A 20,780-nucleotide genomic window follows, 5' to 3' on the forward strand; every position below is an offset into this window, starting at 1 on the left:
AGGTTTTCTATAGAAAATCTGTTGATGATCAGGTTTTCTATAGAAAATCTGTTGGTGGTCAGGTTTTCTATAGAAAATCTGTTGGTGGTCAGGTTTTCTATTGAAAATCTATTGGTGGTCAGGTTTTCTATATAAAATCTATTGGTGGTCAGGTTTTCTATAGAAAATCTGTTGCTGGTCAGGTTTTCTATAGAAAATCTGTTGCTGGTCAGGTTTTCTATAGAAAATCTGTTGCTGGTCAGGTTTTCTATAGAAAATCTGTTGCTGGTCAGGTTTTCTATAGAAAATCTGTTGCTGGTCAGGTTTTCTATAGAAAATATGTTGCTGGTCAGGTTTTCTATAGAAAATATGTTGCTGGTCAGGTTTTCTATAGGAAACGTTTTTTATGGAAACTTTTTTTTGTGAAAATGATTTATATAGAAATATTTTTGGTGGTTTTAGTGGTGATTTATAGAGAAATAGTTTTCTATAAAAACGTTTTTGGTGGAAAAGTTGTCTATAGAAACGGTTTTAGTGGATACGTTTTCTATAGTAACGGTTTTGATGCAAACGTTTTTGTGTAAAGGTTTTCAAAAGAATCGTTTTTGGTATAAACATTTTCTATAGAAACGCTCATGGTGGAAATTTTTCTTAGAGAAACATAGAAAACGTTTCTCTAAGAAAAACGATTTTGACGGAATAATGTTTGGTGGAAATGTTTACTGTAGAAACATCTTTGTTGTAAACATTTTCTATAGAAACGTTTTTAGTGGAAACGTATTCAACACAAATGCTTTTGTTGATAACGTTTTCTATATAAACGCTTTTGGTGGAAACATTTTTTTAAAAATAATTTTGACGGAAATGTTTCTTGGGGAAAAGTATTCTATAAAAACGGTTTTAGTGCAAACGTTTTATATAGTAACGGCTTTGGTGGAAATATTTTTTGTTAGACACGGCTTTAGCGGAATATATACAACCCAATCACGAATAAAAAATTCTGCGGGAGTTTTTTCACGATTCATTATGTTGATGGAAAGTTTTTTGTGTAAACGTTTTTGGAGGAATTGTTTTGTAGAAATATATTGTTGGTGGAAACGTTTTTTGGTGGAACGTTTTCTATAGAAACATTTTTTATATACAAAATATCTTGTTGAAAACGTTTGCTATAGAAACGTTATTGATCTGCGTTCTTGATGCTGATGGAAAGTAAACGTTTTTGGAGGAATTGTTTTATAGAAAGATATTTTTGTTGGAAACTTTTTCTATAGAAACGTTTTTTATATACAAAATATCTTGTTGAAAGCGTTTGCTATAGAAACGTTATTGAAAAAATATTTTCTGTTTTTTGTGGAAACGTTTTTGGGAAAATGTTTTGTTGGAAACGTTTTAGTGTAAAAATTTTCAAAAGAATCGTTTTTGGTGTAAACATTTTCTGTAAAAACGCTTTTGTTGGAAACATTTACAATAAAAATGTTTTCGATAATTTTGGCAGAAACGTGTTCTATAGAAACGACTTTGGTGGAATCGTTTAATATGGAAAAGTTTTTTGTGGAAATTTTTAATAGAGAAATATTATTGGTGGAAACGTTTTGACGTTTTTTGTGTAAACGTTTGCCATAGAAATATTTTAGGTTGAAATATTTTCTACAGAACCGTTTTCTATAGAAACGTTTTTTATAAAAACATTCTTGAAAGAAACGCTTTTCTTGGAAACGATTATGTACAAAAACAAATTTTATAAAGTCACGATTTTTGTGGAAACCTTTTGTATTGAAAATCGGGTGAAAACGTTTAGTATAGAGAATATAATTTTTGAAAACGGTTTGGAACATTTTCTGAAAAAAATTTGATTTTTTTTACAACTAAATAGATTTATTATTTGTTCACTATATTATTAAATATACAATTATATTATCTGCTCTTGAGATTTTTGTTGTTAAAAATTGGTGTTTTAAATCTTTTACTTAACTAAATACACCAGCTAGAGTCATATAGACATTTATAATAAAACCAGCGAGTCATCCAAGCATTACGTTTTGTCATATTTTGTACTTCTGTTGCAATATCAAAGTTCTCTGGTTGTAACTGCAAAGGATTAAAGGATTGAAAAATAAACAAAAATTACATTTTAATTATGTACAAAACAACTTACAATTGGTTTGGGAAATATACGTTTCATGCTGATTCTATGCAAATGTTCGTGATGGGCCTTTTCCAATATATCATATTCACTACCACTGAGACAAGGTAAACACAAATCACATTCCTGACGATTGCAGGATTTATCACAGCCATGTTCAGCGCAATCGTTTATATTTGTTGCTAAATTTCTTTCGGATGTTAGCATTTCTTTTACCTCTTCGGTTCTAAAATTTATAAAAGATTTATAGTAAAACACTTTTGGAATACTTAGCAGTTTTTTTAAAATATTGTTCTTACCTGTCATGTTGAGTTTTGTTGTGCAATGGTGAACCGATGCCCATTAAATTCATTACACTGTATAAAATCTGTTCATACAACAATGAGTTGGGTTTAAAATGAGCCGAAGAAAGATTTGGTGACATATTGGCCTCCATTAAATGAACTTTTAGATTTTCATCAATGATTAAATCAAAACGCATTAAATCAAAGAAATTTTTCGTTTTATATGCTCTTAGGATTCCTTTAATATCCTGTTCTTTGGCCAAAACAGTGCGACGTATTATATCCTCTACTTGTAGCCAAATTCCCAAAGGATTTTGTTTCTGATCTCTGACATAAGCATCGAAGGCGCCACGCATACTGCCTCCCAATCTTTTATAGTATTTAACCAAGGAAGGTACTTGCCAAGTGGGCAGATAATCATCACCCACCACATACTTATCAACATTAGAGGCATTAAATGGATGATATTTGACTGGACAATAACGGAACAACACATCGCCCGTGTAGATATAAAGACGTAATGGATCAATTGATGTTATCACTACATATACACCAATATCAAACTTATAGCCATCTACCAGGAAAGGATTTTGCAAAAACTCCTGCACAAAAGAATCATTTGAGTTTAAATTTATCTCTTCGGGTGCTCGTATAGCTATATGACGATGTTCATTGTGTTTCTCTACAAACAAAGCAGTTGGATTATGCTCAACATATTCCAGAAACTCTTCACGTTGGGAAGGCAAACGAAAGGCTCGCGGTAGAAAGGGCAGAGGAGTTGTGGATAGGTCAACTTTGTTGGTAATAAAACCACAACCTGGAAAGTGATTGACCATTTGATACTTGTCTAAAGATTTCATACGTTGAGGCATTTTTATGAAGGGATAATCATGAGCCCACAACAAGTCCCAATTATCCTCCATATTGACACGTTTGTAGCCCAATCTGTCCAATACATTTATGACATGTATTAAGTGCTCCTCTGTTTTGCTTCTACCATAAATAGCATAAGTGGGTTTTGTTGCAGCTACATCCTTGTTCACATCCTGCTGTTGTCTCTGCCAATTCCAATAACTACATTTGGTGGGTAACAAATCCACTAAAATGGCGGTTGCTAATGTGGCCAACAGAAAGACTAACACCGAACGTACAGGTATTGCGTGATTAGCATCTCTAATGTTTTTTGTTTTCTGTAAAAATAGAAATTTTGTTTGTCTGTTCTTAACTGGGCTTAAAATAAAAATCTGGGTCAAAACAAACAATCGTGTTTGTATTTATTTGCTCACCAATTTTGTATTTGCATTTTCTTGATTATTTTCGGCATCCATTTAATAATTATTATAAAATAAATAAAAACGCTTTTTAAATTTAACTTTAAACTAAAAAAATAAAAACAAAAAACTTAACAAAAAAACTTTCTCCAAAAATGGATGAGAACAGTTTGGTCAAGAATCAGAGCTGTAATTTTTGGTATTAAATTCCTCAGTAAGTGTTGCCATTTGTAATGATATATTGTTGTTTTTTATTAGGAGTGTAACATCAGCTTTAGAACAAACGATTTCAAAAAACGGATAACCTATCTAGTTGTTGTCTATAGCTGGCCACACACGGATGATTTGTGAGTCCGATTTGTTCGTGTTCGACTTGTTAATGGGGCTGTGCGCGAACAAAATCACAAGTAATTGAAAATTTTCAATCACAAATCAGGCGAACAAATCATTCCGTGTGTGGCCAGCTTATGTGATAGAGAATCATGGGGGGTAAACAAATATACTCGATTTAAGTTTTTCGTGTATTTTTTCATATTTTTCTTTACACTAATTTCTTTTCTTCTTGTTGCGTTTCATTCTTTTTTAGATTTTGAAGTGACAGACAATAGTCTCTCAGGTTGTTGTTGTAGCAGCAGTGTTTACTGAGTTGACAGCCTTTGGCCGAGTGAACTCGGGTCATTCCGGTGCGTAGAACCAGCTGTCGTGGGAATGATGTCTGTCAGGTCGTTGTTATTGTTTGTGTTTTTTTGTATTTTCATGCAAACGCGAAAACATTCAGCGAAAAAAAATGTTGGCCAAAAAAAAATACCGTTACCGCTAAATCATCGTTATCGAGCTAATCCAAATTGGCGTTACCTTTTACAAACAAAAATCGCAACAACATGTTGCATGCATTTGAATAGAATAATTTTTAAAAAATTGATTCAGTGCTTTTTAGTTTTTCTCTTTTTGGGGCATTATTCTGTAAAAAGTTGTCATCACTTATAATCCCCCCTGTCAGCTGTTCAGTCTGACAGTCAGGTTGTTATTGTTTTTTATTGCAATCGCAAAAACATTCAGCGGAAAAAAGGTTGGCCAAAATAAATATATTTAATCATTGTAATAAAGCGGAAAAACACTAGATTTATAACAATAAACTCAAGTATGCACATATTATAATTGTCTGGCAATAAAAATCAATTACACTACACTCAACATGGAACTCGATGATATAATTTATGTCGTTTGTTTGCTGACTTGCATCGGAGCCGGGAGTTATGTCAAGAAAATACCCGATGAAACACAAAGGAAATTCCTAGGTACCGGGTTTGGTCTGTTAATGGTCTTTTTGGTATCAGGATGGCATACTTGGCATTGTTTATTGTCGGTTGGCATGGGTGCAGCAGCAGTAATTTATGTACACCCCAGGTGAGACAATAGGAAATGAAAATTTAAAAGCACATTTATGTTTTTGCATAAATTAATTATTTTGTACTTTGTATTTTGTTATAGCAAATGCCATTTGGCTGCCTTTGTGGCCATGTTTGGTTACTTGATGTTTTTCCGTTTGGTGGACTTTTTTGGCTTTTCCGAGCCACCCAGTCACACAAATATGATACAAATGCTTTTGACCTTGAAGGTTTGTTACTACTATTATATGCAATTGGCTTAAATTCTTATCGTAATGAGATTAATAGCAGTGTAGTAATAAATATTGTGGCCTATATTTGCTTTTGTAGGTGGCTGGTATAGGTTTTGAAAAAACTGCTTCCTGGAAGAAACTTCAACTACGTGAAAAAGAACAAATTGATAAGAATCCTGCGGGGGAAGGTGGTCAGTTAGTAGAAATTACCGATTATGATGTGGAAATTCAGTCAATTAACATAGTAGAGATATTCCATTATACTTTCAACTATATTGGCATACTTACGGGTAAGTGAGACTATTTTTAAATTATCAATTTATTTTTTTTAATTTAACAGACAATTTGATAAGCTTTGTGTCGCTAGCTACTGCCAGCTGGCGTAAATTATTGGGTTTTTGTTTGCATTGCCGGGTTTAATGCAAATTTGATTAAGTTTATCTATAGGGTGACCATATTTGAAGAGATTTAATATAATAAATAATAAAATATGTGCATATTTTTAAATATGCTACTTAAAGATGTGTGGTGATATAATGCTCACCATAAATCGTTAATAGACACATTTGGATTTATGCAAATACTATATATGTATTCTTAAAATTTTGTTTTATAAACAATGGCGGATTATGATAACATAATTAATGAATAACAAACTTAATTTAAAAGTCAAAAATCGTTGCCATTTATTTCTAAAATATTGAAATTTCAATAGGGGGAATTCTAAAAAAAAATATTTTTGGAATGCCCTTATATACAGAACTAAGTATACGAGATATAATGTGGCCCTTATTTTGCAATTTTTCGATGCTGCCAATCACTGAAATTGTTCTCAATTTTCTAAAAGTCATGTGCAGAAAATTTGAGCAAAATCGAATAATGTTAATACCTCAACTTTATTTGATTTTTCGAGTTTCTGTATTATCAAAATTGCAATATTTTATATTTTTAATAATGTTTAGTGTCTCACTTTGCTGTATTGAATAATTTTAATCCCAGATATAAAAGGGTTAGTAATAAACACATAGAGAATAGACATAGAGCGGAAACTTTCCTGTCAAAGACCTAACTCAGTTGTCAGAAACCTAAGTACTGAGAATGTATTAGTAGAAAAAAACTATGTGAATACTATGTTTCTCAATGAATAAATAAATAATAAATCAAAATTTCCTTGAAATCCGCCAATTTCAAATCGGATAACTCATAAGAATTATTAGAATCGAAAGCATCTTGTTTAATTTTTTTAAATTTCATTTAACCCCCATTAACAAGAAGTCTGGTTAGGTGCTAACTAATAGTTATACTGTTGCTTAAAATTATTTTTGTATATAAACTGTCAGTATAATTATTAGTTAACACATAACCAGACTTCGTGTTACTGGGGGTAAAAGTAATTTCGAAAAAGTAAAATTTTGGATTTTATGATTACACAGAGGAACAAAATTGACATTTAGGTTGTTTGATTTAACAAAAAATGTAATTGATAAAAAAACATAGGACATTTCATTTTCGAAGCTATCTTTAATTTTTGTTGGTCTGCTCTTGTTTTTAAAATATGGCGGTTCTAATTTTTTTTTATTATTCTTTTTTTTTATTTATTGATTTTCAATTTCTTTTTTCTTTTTGGTTGAATATTGCATAAATTGAGACTAAAATTAAAAAAAGCATTTTTGTACTGGTATTCTACGCAAAATTATCTCATCTTTGACATCAATTTGGTTTATCTTAATTCTAGGATATATTGGTGATATCGCAAGGATGTTGAAAATTATCTTTTTTTCAGTTACATCCTTATAAGTTTGACTTATGGTAAAATGGTTCAAAATTTGTTCACGATATACAATAAAACAATTTAACAATTAACTAATTAATATAATAATATTGAAAATTTACTGAATGTTAAATTAATGTTAAACACCTGCATGATTATACTTAAACTAAAGATTTAATTTTGTAGAATGGCGTGATCATAAAATATCTCCGATTTTTTTTTTTAATTTTATTTATTTATTTAATTATTATTTTCAACAACCTAGCTTATTGGCCATAATCGGTTATAAATTTCTACTTAATAAAAATTTTTTACAAAAAATTTAATTAATGAATTTAATTAATAAAAATATAAATTATAAATATAAATAAAGCTTAACACAAATTGTACGAATTAAACAAAACTCCACTCAACTCCTAAAAATAATCAACTATTTATAGTGTTTTGATAGATGACATCAGCACATGTAACATGATAAAAAAAAATCGTTCACCAGTGTTACAAAAACAATAATCCAGATAAGTATATAACAGATACAATCACCTAAGGTGCATAAGCGGCAGTGCAGCCATATGTATGTATGAGAATAACGAGAACAAAATAGTATACATAGGTGTTAATGGAAGGGTCAAAATTGTACATTAGTCAATGTCATTCACAGAGATGCGAACAAAAAAAATAGATAGAACAGTCCTGCAAGGGAAATTCAAGTCATCAAGGTAGCAAATATCCAAATAACTAGCCAATACTCAAACACTAATATTACAAGCAAGCTTATCAATAACTATGGCGAGTACAACAAGTCTAAAAGAAAAAAAACATTTACAAAGAAGCAACCTCCTATTCCAAAACAATGCCCACACACTGTTCGCAAATTCTCTTCCACGTGAATATATAAAATGGTGCATCCACAGATGTCTTTATACAATACGACACTCCATCAGGTCCAAGTCTAAAAACCCAATTGCTTAGTTTGGTATTCAAATTCGCCACTTAGACAATTCCTTGATGTACATATGTATGAAAAACTTTATTTTATAAAACTATATTCGGCTGCCCCTTCACTAAATTACACTTAAAAAATTTTAAATATTTTTAGGTAAACAAAAATTGATTTTTTTTCCAAAGTTGTTTTTTATTTTTTTTGTAAAATTTTTTTTTTTCGAAATTTTTTTTTTTTTAATTTCCAAAATTTTTTTTTTCAATATTTAGCGAAAAAAAACTTGGTGAAAAAAAATCGGGTTAAAAATGTCGATTGTAGGTCCAACTTACTATGGTCTTATATACGTCATTGCAAGTCTTTGAATTTTTTTTTCTAAATTTAAATTTTTTTTCAATATTTAGCGAAAAAAAAAATCGAGTTAAAAAGTATTTTTTCCGATTTTGAACCATTGTATGTCCAACTTACTATGGTCTTATATACGTCATTAGATATCCATATTGTCTATATTAACCCAGATATGCCGACTTTTCTACATGTAGTACATCTAGTTCTTGTTTACAGTATACGTCACGTTTATCAAAATACCATTTTTTTATTCACATACTTAGAACTCACCAATAACTCATGGAGGATTGTGTGATCGCATTATTTTTTGCTACTATTTTTGAGTTATTGAATTTTTAATTTGTGATATTTTCAAATTCCCCATATTCAGTCATTATGGACATATCTCGTTTGTACGGAAAGTAAAATTTTGTACATTTACAAGTGAATAAATACTATATTTTTTGGAATTTATATTTATGAAGAGTAGCTTGATTGTTTATGCATGAATGTTTCATTATTGCGTTTTAGTTTTGTTGATGTGACCCCAATGTCTTATATATAGGACGACTTAAAAAACCAATTTTTTCAATAAATTTTTAAAAAACTATATTTGCAATGTTTTTTATTTCTCATTTGCTTCCAAAATAATATAAAAGTACTTTTAAAATGATCAAGCTCAAGCCGTCGGCATATCTGGGTTAATGACTTAGTAATCCAGATATAGGTCAAAAATCGAGGTTGTCCACAATGGCTGAGATATGAGGAAAAAACCAGGACAACCTCGATTTTTTACCTATTTTTGACCTATATCTGAATTACTAAGTCATTAAAATAGATAATATGGATATCTAATGATAGATATTTCAAAGACATTTGCAACGATGTATATAAGACCGTAGTAAGTTGGACATACAATGGGTCAAAATCGGAAAAAATATTTTTTAACCCGAATTTTTTTTCAACAAAAAAAAAAAAAATTTAAAAACAAAAATTTAAAATTTTTTTTCCAATAAAATTTAAAAAAAAACAATTAAAATAACAATTCGAAAAAAAATTTTTAAAAAAAATTTAAAAAACAACTTTGGAAAAAAAAAAATTTTTTTACCTAAAAATATTTAAAACTAGTTGACCGCCCAGCTTCGCCCGTTATCATTTACTAATGTTAGTTCGTCAAGTTTCTCCAACCCTGTCTGTTCTTATTTATTTGCAAATAAAATATCAAAATTTGTACTGCATACTTTAGGGGCTTTTTTATTACAGTTGACTGGACTCAAAAAAGCCGGTTTAAGCGGCAATTTTTTAATTTTTTTTTCTTTACAAACCATCTCCTGAAAATTTCGAATCGAATAAAAAAAATCAGCCAAATCGCTCCAGCCGTTCTCACGTGATGACATTACATACATGGACCATTTAATTTTTATACCCTTCAGCTTCGTGAGAAGGGTATATATAAGTTTGTCATTCCGTTTGTAATTTCTACATTTTTCATTTCCGACCCGATAAAGTATATATATTCTGGATCCTTATAGATAGCGGAGTCGATTAAGCCATGTCCGTCTGTATGTCCGTCTGTCTGTTGAAATCAATTTTCTGAAGGCCCCAGATATCTCCGGGATCCAAATCTTCAACAATTCTGTCAGACATACTTTCGAGAATTTTGCTATTTAAAATCAGCAAAATCCGTCCATAAATAACGGAGATATGAGCAAAAATCCGAGACAACCTCTGAAAATTTCATCAAAAAACACAATGTATTGCATGCTTTGACAAAAAAACAACAAAAAGTATGTTTGGATGTGCAAGTTTTGTTTTTTTTTTGTGTTTTGTTTCTTTTGGCGTTGTTGTTGTTTTTTATACAACTAAACGTTTGTTTGGTTGTTTGTTGGTTTTTTTGACAAAAAAGCAACAAATCGTATGTTTGGACAAAAAAGCAACAAATCGTATGTGTGTTTTGTTTCTTTTGGCGTTCTTGTTTTTTATACAATTAAACGTATGTTTGGACGTGTGTTGGTTTCATTGGCTTGCGTATTTTGTTTTTTCTTTTGGTGTTTTGTTTCGTTTGGCGTTGTTGTTGTTTTTTGTGTTCTTGATAAATTTAGGATGCTGTACGCTGAAAGTGGGCAATGTACATACATATGTATATACTAATTATAAAAAATAATAATGCATCCACAACAAAGGTGAAGGGTATATAAGATTCGGCATAGCCGAATATAGCACTCTTACTTGTTATATATATAGATTTGTATTTTGAAGTATAATTTGGTGATATACCCATCATTCGGCATAGCCGGCATAGCCGAATATAGCCCTCTTACTTGTTAGATTTAAAAAAAATATTTTTTTAGGATGTAAAAGTTCGGAGTATTATCTAAATATTTCATTAAATTTCTAACTAACCTTAAATGTGCAGTTTATTTGGAATTTTCGGAATACAAAAAATTTCAAGGATAAAGCGAAAAGAGTACATTTTCAACATTATTATTATACACAAAAGAAACATGTGTTTACGTAAAGCAGTTCCATGCTAAAAAATTGCACATTCTAAGCTGTATTACCCAAATTTTTTAAGAAAAACGCCAAAAAATAGGGTATTCAATGAAAATATAAAAAACGCGATATTTCGAAAACGCGAGCTTAATGAAAAAAAACAACTATAATATAGTAATGAGGGTTCATCAACTTGTATAAAATGTAGTTCAAATCTCGGGCACCTTCGTCCTACTAAACAAATTTCCATCTTTATGCCTGTATTATGTGCAATTTTGTAAATTGATACTTTCATCAATTTGGATTTTTCAAATCTCTCTGAAATTCCAGGGACGTAGTATGTAAGGGATTTAAATATCATAGGTTCATTATAGTTGTCTTTGTCTCTTGGTCTTTGTTTTCCATTGTCTTATATTACTTCCTATCAGTTTCATTGAAAAATTATTATCTAATAAGATATTCCTGAAAAATATTTTTAGATTGAAATTCCTCATCACTGATTCCCAAAACTCTCTTAATGAAATTATTCGCCGTATTCATGATGATTCTCTTTGGGTGCTTTAAATAATAGTTGATAAGTCTACTAGTAGCAGTTAGTTTCTGATCTATTTTTATCTTGTTTTTCCCCCTAATAACTACAGTATCCAGATATGGAAATCTGTGATGACAGTTATTTAAATTGCCAATAATTTTACTTACACAAAACAAATCATCATTATATTTCGTCAACATTTTCGATTTCTCGTCAAGTCTGTAAATACATTTGTCTAAGAGTCTTTCCATCACAATATCATCAACAACTGGTGATGTCGGTTATCTCTTTTGCGTATACATTTTTCCAAGATTCTTAAAAACAATCGTTTGTTGATGTCCGTGTATTTCTATATCTCATCTATTACCCCTAATGCTAAATCTGTACCTATCGATGACGTCGTATACGAAATCAATCTCTCCTAACCTAAGAATATTCGTCATGAATATGCATAAACCTATAGACAGGGAATTTATGCTAGAGCAAATTGGTGCTAACGGAAAATGTTTCTTATGGATTTTAGGAAGTCCGTATATTCTCGGCGATATTGCCTCGTTTGTTTTTAGTTTTCATCTTCCAAATTCACAAGTTATTCTATTCCTAAATAGCTCCTCCTCCAACTCATTGTTAGTCTTCTGCAGTGTACTTGTGGGATCCTTCGCCAATCGTCTATATGTCATCATGCCACCTTTTATAAGCCTCATCTTCATATCTTAACCGCATTTAATATTAGTAACTCCTTGTTCCCCCTCAGAAATATTTCCGCCATTTTAACCGCTTCCAAAATAAATGTTTCCCTATTGTCAAGTCTCATTTTATTCATATGATTACCCATAATTGTCGTGACTTGTGTCCTTGCCTTTCTTCCTATCCGACAAAGTCTGTAAGCAATTTTTACCATCTGCTATAAATCTTAGTGTAGGATAGTTTTCCCTAGTAATAGGTAGTGAGTGTTGTTGACCAAGAGATAAAATCCACTCTACTTTCTTCGGTAATCCTTCCCCGTCATATTCACAAAGCGTTTCCTGTTGAATCTAATCCAGTTCCCTCAAATGTCCCTCATAGAGTTTCCTCTTGTGTCCTTTCTTCTCGGTCTCACCAATTCGAGATGTGATCAAAAATATCTGGTGGAAATTTGTTTACTTTGGTAAAATCAGTTTGGAATCAAATCAAATTTGGTGATTATGTGAAAAAATCAAAATATTTTGGTAAAATGGAATTTTTGTGAAAAAGCGCTTTTTGAAATTTTCTTCTTTAAAAACGTTTGTTTATAAAAAATATCTTGTAAAAAAATATTTTTTACCAGGTTTTCTGAAAAACCCAATCGGAAAAGTTTGAATGAACATTTTTTTCTGATTTTTGTTTAATGCTTACGGAATCTCGAGTATGATTCTGTAAGCTTGATTTTATTATATTTAAATTTGTATTTATCAAATTCAAACCTTTATTAACCTTCTTATTTTCATTTAAAGGTCCCTACTATCGCTATCGCACCTATCGTGACTACTTTGAAACACCCTTTAAAAACTATGCTCCCAATGTACAGGCTACCGTGGAAAAACTTAAAAGTGCTGGTATTTATTGTGCTTTATATCTGGTAGCTAATTATATATATCCCTTGAGTGTAAGTATAACGCCGACATAAATTTCAGCTTGAATTCTGTATATATTTTTTTTTAAATCGTACAAAAAAATTCCCCCTTGACCCCACCACTGTAGTACGCCCTAAGTGATGAGTTTTATACCCAACGTTCCTTTTTCTATCGTCTAATGTATGTGTGGCCCACCTTCTTTATATTCCGTATGCGCATGTACACCGGTCTAACGTTGAGTGAGTGTGTTTGCACTATGGCTGGCTTTGGCGCCTATCCCGATGAGTCAGATGTGGCCAACGGTGAAGGTCCCCGTAAACAATATCAGCATTTGAAGCGTGATGCCGACAAGAGAACGTATAACTTTACCTCGATTGTTAATACGCGTGTCATGAACGTGGAGAAATGCTGGACCTTCCGTGAGGCCATGAAACATTGGAATATCTGCGTACAGTATTGGTTGGCAGTGAATATATACAAGTTGTTCCCTAGCAAGAAATATAGGTGAGAATACGAAATTTTGATCATTATTTTTTGTTACCGAGAATCATTTGTATTTATTTGCTGTAGAACTGCTGCCACATTACTCTGCTCTGCCTACTGGCATGGCTTTCGACCGGGTCATTATTTCTGTATAATGGGTGCTCCCTTGTATGTGCCCCTCGAAGATATGTGGAATAGTTTGGTGCGCAAAGATGCCACCGGCTTGAAACGTCAGATTATCGATGTCATCTTTTGGATTTCTAAATTCTTTGCTTTCAGTTATTTAGGCACTGCCTTTTTGTTGGTTTCCTTTGGCAATATTTGGAAATTCTATAGTTCAGTTTATCATATTGGCTACATAGGCTGGGCTATAATGATGGGTTTGGGTATTTATTTGACCCAGCAAAAGAAAGCCGCTGAGAAACGTAGCAAAAGAGCTGCAGAGAAGCAAGCTGGTGGCGGCGATTCGGTTAATGAGCACAAAGAAAAAGTACAATGAGATTTCAGTGTATTTTAATGAATGTCTTCTAAGCAGTCTTCTGAGCTAACAAATTGCGTTTTAGAGATATATTTTTTTTTGTAAACAAACATTCGCACAAATTGTTTTTTTTGGTGTCATTTAAATTATAGATATTATAGTTATTACAGCTTTTTTTATACACATACAAACCTTTTTTTTATAGAATTTATTATTATTAGCTTTTTAGCAGGTTTTTTTTGTATACATACGTTTAATTAAATAATCATTATTATTGGCTTATTTTGTTTGCTTAAAAAAATATGTATAATTTATTGTTTAATTAAAACTAGTCTTTAGGCACTCAATACAATACTTTTTATTAACACAATGGGGTTTTTAAATAAGAATTTTTGAAAAAATATGTACTTGAGATAATTAGTAATAATAATCAGCCCTATTCTGTTATAAAGTTTTCTATATTTTTAAAGTTGTTAGGAAAAAAGCAAGTTTTTTCATTTCATTTATTATATAAAACTAGCAGTATTTCTTTTATTAGTTTAGTTTCTTTTGAATACATAATTTATGTCAAAGTTTCAAATGTTCAAAAAATAGGTTTGCAAAATCCTTTTAATAAATACGAAAAGAATATTTCTTTCGTTACGAAAGAAATTGAATGAGCTTAAAATTTTATAAAAACATGGGTTAAATATTTTCTTAAAATTATGTATAATTAAATTCGAATTTTACAGAATGGGGCTGTTTTATTCAAAATATTAGAAAATTTATATTAAATTCTTTTACATTGTCATACAAAAATTAGCATTTAAATTTATTTCAATACAATTTGTTTTGTATAAATGTTTTTTTCTATTCGATACCAGCTCGAAATCAGCTTTAGTGTAAATCCAAAATAAATGCAGTAAAATTGGAATATTTTGTGTCAAAGTTATAAATAGTAGATAAAGAAAAAAGGAAACTCTAAAAACAAATATTTTCTCTTCATCCTTATTGTAATTTTCATAAAGGTGGTTGGTATTTCTTTTAATCTAAGGCCTACTTTTGGGTTTTTCAATTCCAAAACCAAGCTTTTTATTTTATAATCAATCTTTTAAAAAAAAGTGGCAAGTCCTGTAGAAAATTAAAACATATTTTCGAATAAACTAAATATTAAGTTTTTCAATTTATGCATTGTAGACGTCTTTAGTACAGAAGCTTTGGAAAACACCAAATGTCATGCGGACGTGGGTTCATCTAAAATTATAAAACATCAACATCAATATATTGTTAATTAATAAAGCACAAGTAATATTTGTATCATGTATTTATAAAAGAGAAAAAATTGTATATTCACCTGTTACCAGAGACATGCGTCTCTTAACATCCTGAGTGGTATTGTAAGCGCCACAGTTTAAACATTTCAAACCAATAAAATGGAATTTTGTTTTGGAAGTCTATAAAAGATAAGTTTTATTTAAATTGTAATGATTAGAAAGTAGTTTTAAAGTAAAATGGAAGCTTAAAGTTGATCTTAAAGCCTCCATTTTATTTCTATAAATTCATTATATCTCACCTTATGACAATCATTGCAAAATATATGTATTCTTTGATTTTCATATTTCTTAGGTATGGGCATCAGTTCAGCCTGAGCATCCAAATACTCCCACAGTGCTGTCATGTCTATCAGTGAGGTTTGACAGGTGGGACATGTATAATGGCCTGAGGTTAATAGCTGATCAAAGCACATTTTATGCAGCAGATGGCCGCAATCGGGAATGTGACATGGAATGCGTGAGGTATGTATGTCGCCGAGACACACTGGACAGTGGGAACGTGATATATTTTCAACGCACTAAAAAGAAATAAAAAGAAAATAACATATTAACAAACTTAATACATAGTATTTGGGTAAGTAAAATTTTAATTACTACAAGTAATCTATTCCCAATGAATATGAAGCTTTCATTCTGCCCGAAACTAAAATTTATTATGAAATGTTTATTGAAAACAAACTTATTGGTTTCCTAAGAAAGGAAAAGAAACCCTATAACCAATATCTCGAATTTAAACTTCTTTACACAAGGCAAAACTACTTCAAGGTAGAAATAATTTCTTCGCAAACATTGTGTTGCAATAATTGAATACCTACTCATCTACATATTATGTCCTCATAAATAATTTGCCTACATTTCACCAAAAAAGAAATTTTAAAATTATGGATATTTACAGATTTGTAGCTTTTATTTTGAACTATTTGTACAATATAAATATATTCAAAGTATTGTCCATTGTTAGCTATGATATTTTCCTAACTTTCTGGCCACAAATGGATTCCGAGCCAAAAGAACTGCTCATCTTTTGAAGCCAAGAACGAATCATGCCAATTTGGGATACTCTGTTCTGAAATGAAGCGTATCCCAGAGAGAGAGCGTTCTGCATCGATCGAAACAAATAGTAGTCGGACGGGGCATGGACTGGACTATAAAGCGGGCGAGGCAAAACTATCCAACCACTTCATTCTAAATAGTGTTTAACAGTTATTGCAACGGTTACATGTCTGGCCCCACATTCTGGGAGTTTTTCTGCCAATGCTCGCTTCAAAGGAATCAGTTGCGATTGGCACAGGTTCCCTGTGATGGTATGGTCAGATTTCAGCAGCTCTTAATAGATAGGAACCTTTTTCACCCACTAAGTAAAGAGAATTACCTTAGCGCCATGGATATTTGGCTTCGACACCAATTCGGCTGTTTGGTCAGACTTCACATACGATCTCTTACGCTTCGGGTAATAGTAATGGATACATTTTGCATCGCAAGTAATGATTTAGTGAAAAATAATTTTTTTTTCTCGGACATGCAAAATCGTCTTTCAAGGTCTCTCGGCTTCAATTCGTGTGGTACTCATCCCTGCTTTTTAATGAATCCTGATACTCGAAAACATTTTGAAATTGCAGCTTAAAACTTTTTTTGGCTAGCTTGGGCGATTTTTGTCTTCCATGTCAAAATCACCACGTCTGAATCGCACAAACCATCTCTCGCACGTTGAAACTGATGGAACTCATAAGCTTTGGGGAGTAGTCGGTGTGCTCCAGCGGCTCTTTTTTCATATTAAAGAAGTAAAGCAAAACTTCCCGCATTTGACGATTCGTTGGTACAAAATTCAACATTTTCGAAGCAAAAAAACGTAGTTTGCACTATAAAGTTCAATAACTAAGTGAGAATAAATGACAGATATGTACCCTTTAAAATGACATAAAAAAAAACCGCTTTCAAAACATACGCCATTTGTTGTATGAACTTTATAGTTTGCACTATAAAGTTCAATAACTAAGTGAGAATAAATGACAGATATGTACCTTTAAAATGACATAAAAACAAAAACCGCTTTCAAAACATACGCCATTTGTTGTAAATCCCGCATTTTTAAGTCATATGGCCTGTTCATTAAAATCAACATATTAATTTCACAAGATTAAAAGAAACCCTATAACCTGAATTTCAATCTCTAGCACTTAATCTTCTTTACAAAACAGCGATTCAGAAATAATTTCATTGCAAACATTGTGTTGCAATAATTTTAAACTAACCCATTAATTTCTCACCAATAAGTTCATCAAAAACAAACTTGTTAGTTTCCCAAGATTAAAACAAACCCTATACTCAGACTTTCTATATCTAGCACTTGGTCTTCTTTACACATTACAAAACTGCTTACAGGCAGACATAATTTCTTGACAATTATTGTGTTGCAATAATTTTATACAAATTTCTTAACAGATTTGAGAATGATGAGTTTATAATAATATTTATTTATAACCCTCATCAATCAAGGAAAAATGCCAAACAATTAATAGAAACATAATTTTGAATTAAATTAGTAACAAAAAACAAAAAGCCTAAATCAATTTTCATTAAAAACAAATCATCTCTGAATCATTTGAAACAATACTCATACATAAACTATTCCATTATAATGTTTAAAATATTATCAAACTTTTCAGTTTCTTTACCATTAAACACGCGATTTGTGCCTCATAATTTAAAAATTTCCCAACACTTTGAAGTTGTATATTTTTTATGTTTTTTTTTTAATTAAATTTCCCCTTAAAACAATTCATTGCCCATAAACAAACATATTTAAAATATTTCAAATATTTTTTCTTGAATAAATAAGTACATTCAACACCCAACACTATTTTTACTAGCTTAATTATAGCAACTTACCCGGTGGCCATCAATTTTCAATTGTATGGGTAAACACATGTTGCAGACTTTACAGTGAAAGAAATTTTCCCGGCCACCAATGCGACAAATGCCGCACTGATCACAGTGATATTGGCGTTTATTCGAATCATCGAAGAGATTACAAATGAGACAGGTGTACTGGAAAATAAAAGATATATTTTATTAGACATATTTTCATTAAAAAACGGTCAATTTAAAAATCTTAAAATTACCTTTCCAAAACGTATGCCACAGGTTTGACAACGTTCTTGTACTTGTTGCCTTGTATTACACTCCGAGCATATCAGTTCTGTGAGGGTTTTGCGATCGAAATGATGAGATTCATTTTCATCATGACAAAAGCGACATTTGTAGAATTTGTTGCAGCAAGGTGTCTGAAAGAATAATGAATGAAGAGTTATTATGATATTTTAAGCAGAAATATTTATGTATATTCAAAGATCTAAATACTCAATTTCAAAGATTAATAATCTAGAAAACATAGTCTAAAAAGAAAGAATGACATTTTTCTTTAATGTGAGTTTGTCGTACGATTCCTAACTAATTTACTCATTCCAAAATTGTTGACGGATGCCGGTTAAGAAGAGATAACGAATCTTTTAGAGGAGATAACCAATATTGTCTATGATGAATGAAATATGAACTTATTTTTTTCATGTTAACTGTCAAAAACTGTTAAAAACCCTACGGTACAAAACACTAAAATCCTAAAAATCGTCTTCGACAGCATCTCCTTTTTTGTTAACTTCACAATCTTCCAGTCTTAAAAAATTCTTATCCTTAGATTATGGCCTAAATGGAATTTCTGAGGTGGTGCTGAAGAACCTTGATGAACCCGGAGTTTGAGTTAAAGTCGATGATGATAGTGGGTCGAGTCTGATCAAACCTGGGAAAATAGAAGTTTGGGAGTATCGTGTAGTCTATTATCTCAGAAGGCATTCGAGGATATTATCCTCCCAACGCTGACACAACATGTTATAGTGGCACATCAACAACAAAAAAAATATATGAAAGAAAGATTGTAGATCCGACTTATCGAAAGCTTTTTATACCGGGTGACGTATAATCCTCTTCGAGAGCACACCACTCTACATACAAACTGAAACCCGCTCAAAACACAGCAGAATTAAACAAAAAGTCCCTCAAGACGCGGTCCTATAATTTCTATCGAAAGCTTTCTATACCGTCAGATACACAACTCCCTTCAATAGCATACCTCCCGAAGAACCTGAAGAGATGGATCGTGAACTATTTGAGTGGCCTTCGCTTGTTCGTAGAATTTAGAGACACCCCATCGAAACACTGTATAATTAAACAAGGGGTCCTCAAGGTGGGATCTTATAATATCTATGCTTTAATTTCTAACTGAATGTTGAGGTCGATGGCGCAAGAATTCCGACTGTAAACCAGACGTTCAACAGTCTCTTCTCCACCTCCGACATGTACAGCTATCTTATATAAGCTGCGAAGTGAAATCAAAAGCGTTAGCAGACAGAAATATTCAAAGCTGCTTCATAGTTGTCCTTGGAACAATATCTTCATGATGAAATAAAGTTCTTAGTAGTCAAGGGAATACAATATTATGATCACAAGTTTATCTTGCGGTATCATCAAAGGAACCACTCCAATATCAACATAAAAGAATTATCTTCTCATCCGAAGATCATATGAACCTGATCCGCTCAATCACACATTATACTAGGCAGCTTTGAACAATATTCATAGAAAAGCATATCGTAATTGGGGCAATATTGCAGAAGGCAGCCAGACAAAGGCATGAAAAGGAGAAGTTCTGACCCAACTAAATCTGGATAGCTTAATGTCTTCCCCCATAGACCCTGTCTTATCCAACATATGTCCATGACTCCCTTCACTCTTTGGCCTTAAGCTCAAGGTAGAACCCCCGAAAGTATGACTGAATGCACTATTACAACAGAAAAAATGTTTTAAATATTCCCGTTAGCAGTTTTTACAGTCTGAGAAAGACACTATTGTAGCGACATAATAGCTTTTGGTCACTTAATATTGAACTTTAGAAATGCACTAATTATCACACTCATTATCGAATCCAGATATCAAGATGATGGATGTAGACCGTCAACATGTAGAGATTAGAATGCTTGCGATCAGACTACATTGTGTGTTCCTGATGACATGTCATCAGTCTAGTATCATTAACCAACAGATTGTGATGTAGGATACCCTTCCCCGACACATCCGGATGGACTTTCAGTACCAATCCGACATCATTAGTTTGTTCCTGGCGTTTCACTGTTACAACAATGGAAATCGAAAACTGATAAACAGAAATAAGGTCCTAAATATTCTGGTTAGCAGTTCTTAGAGTCTGAGAAAAACACGATTGTAGCGACATACAGGCAATTGCTCACTCAATATAGAACTCATTATTATCGACATCCAGTGGCAAGGCTTACAAACGGACCATTAACGCATCCGGATATGCAGACTGTATACATGAGGAGATCAGAATGCTTGCGATCAGACAACATTGAGTGTTTCATATTGTTCCTGTTGTCATGTCATCAGCCTAATATCATTAAAAAACATATTGTGATGTAGTTAACGCTTTCCCGATGAGCATCCACTACAACATCATTCGTTTGCTCCTCGCGATTCACTGAA

General features: G+C 31.8%; 3 protein-coding genes across 4 annotated transcripts in view; 1 reads left to right on the forward strand and 2 right to left on the reverse strand.

Moving 5' to 3' along the window:
• Window positions 1-1,827: 1,827 nt before the first annotated feature.
• On the reverse strand, window positions 1,828-3,829 carry TTLL15 (tubulin tyrosine ligase-like 15). The gene is made up of 4 exons (XM_065501730.1): window positions 3,693-3,829; window positions 2,422-3,596; window positions 2,135-2,348; window positions 1,828-2,067 (listed from the first exon to the last, which is right to left on the reverse strand). The coding sequence occupies exons 1-4, from the start codon at window positions 3,732-3,734 to the stop codon at window positions 1,951-1,953; spliced, it is 1,548 nt and encodes a 515-aa protein (XP_065357802.1). The 5' UTR covers window positions 3,735-3,829; the 3' UTR covers window positions 1,828-1,950.
• Window positions 3,830-4,730: 901 nt separating this feature from the next.
• On the forward strand, window positions 4,731-15,360 carry frj (farjavit). The gene is made up of 6 exons (XM_065499447.1): window positions 4,731-5,084; window positions 5,169-5,295; window positions 5,396-5,588; window positions 12,834-12,985; window positions 13,081-13,457; window positions 13,524-15,360. Exons 1-6 carry the CDS (start codon window positions 4,873-4,875, stop codon window positions 13,933-13,935), a joined length of 1,473 nt encoding a protein of 490 aa, XP_065355519.1. The 5' UTR covers window positions 4,731-4,872; the 3' UTR covers window positions 13,936-15,360.
• Window positions 15,007-20,780, reverse strand: part of Rchy1 (Ring finger and CHY zinc finger domain containing 1) — a 30,099-nt gene continuing 24,325 nt past the window's right edge. The window contains exons 3-7 of one of the 2 annotated variants that reach the window (XM_065499446.1): window positions 18,350-18,511; window positions 18,117-18,275; window positions 15,467-15,745; window positions 15,248-15,347; window positions 15,007-15,147 (exon numbers count right to left, since the gene is read on the reverse strand). In XM_065499446.1, the coding sequence (XP_065355518.1) occupies window positions 15,128-15,147; window positions 15,248-15,347; window positions 15,467-15,745; window positions 18,117-18,275; window positions 18,350-18,511 (720 nt within the window). In that variant the 3' untranslated portion in view covers window positions 15,007-15,127. Of the gene's footprint in view, window positions 15,148-15,218; window positions 15,348-15,466; window positions 15,746-18,116; window positions 18,276-18,349; window positions 18,512-20,780 lie in introns of those variants that run through there. The other variant, XM_065499445.1, reaches the window with a different exon arrangement.

This window comes from Calliphora vicina, chromosome 2 (assembly GCF_958450345.1).
Source record: "Calliphora vicina chromosome 2, idCalVici1.1, whole genome shotgun sequence".
NCBI lineage: Eukaryota > Metazoa > Arthropoda > Insecta > Diptera > Calliphoridae > Calliphora > Calliphora vicina.

What these genes read in the sequence shown, in the direction of transcription:
- TTLL15 (XM_065501730.1), bottom strand. Translation starts at nt 3,734, where the DNA reads ATGGATGCCGAAAATAATCAAGAAAATGCAAATACAAAATTG. An exon ending in AACAAAACTCAACATGACAG is followed by an intron (nt 2,349 to 2,421) that starts GTAAGAACAATA and finishes TATAAATTTTAG; the next exon opens with AACCGAAGAGGTAAAAGAAA. An exon ending in GTATATTTCCCAAACCAATT is followed by an intron (nt 2,068 to 2,134) that starts GTAAGTTGTTTT and finishes AATCCTTTGCAG; the next exon opens with TTACAACCAGAGAACTTTGA.
- frj (XM_065499447.1), top strand. Translation starts at nt 4,873, where the DNA reads ATGGAACTCGATGATATAATTTATGTCGTTTGTTTGCTGACTTGCATC. An exon ending in AAATGCTTTTGACCTTGAAG is followed by an intron (nt 5,296 to 5,395) that starts GTTTGTTACTAC and finishes TTGCTTTTGTAG; the next exon opens with GTGGCTGGTATAGGTTTTGA. An exon ending in TTCCCTAGCAAGAAATATAG is followed by an intron (nt 13,458 to 13,523) that starts GTGAGAATACGA and finishes TATTTGCTGTAG; the next exon opens with AACTGCTGCCACATTACTCT.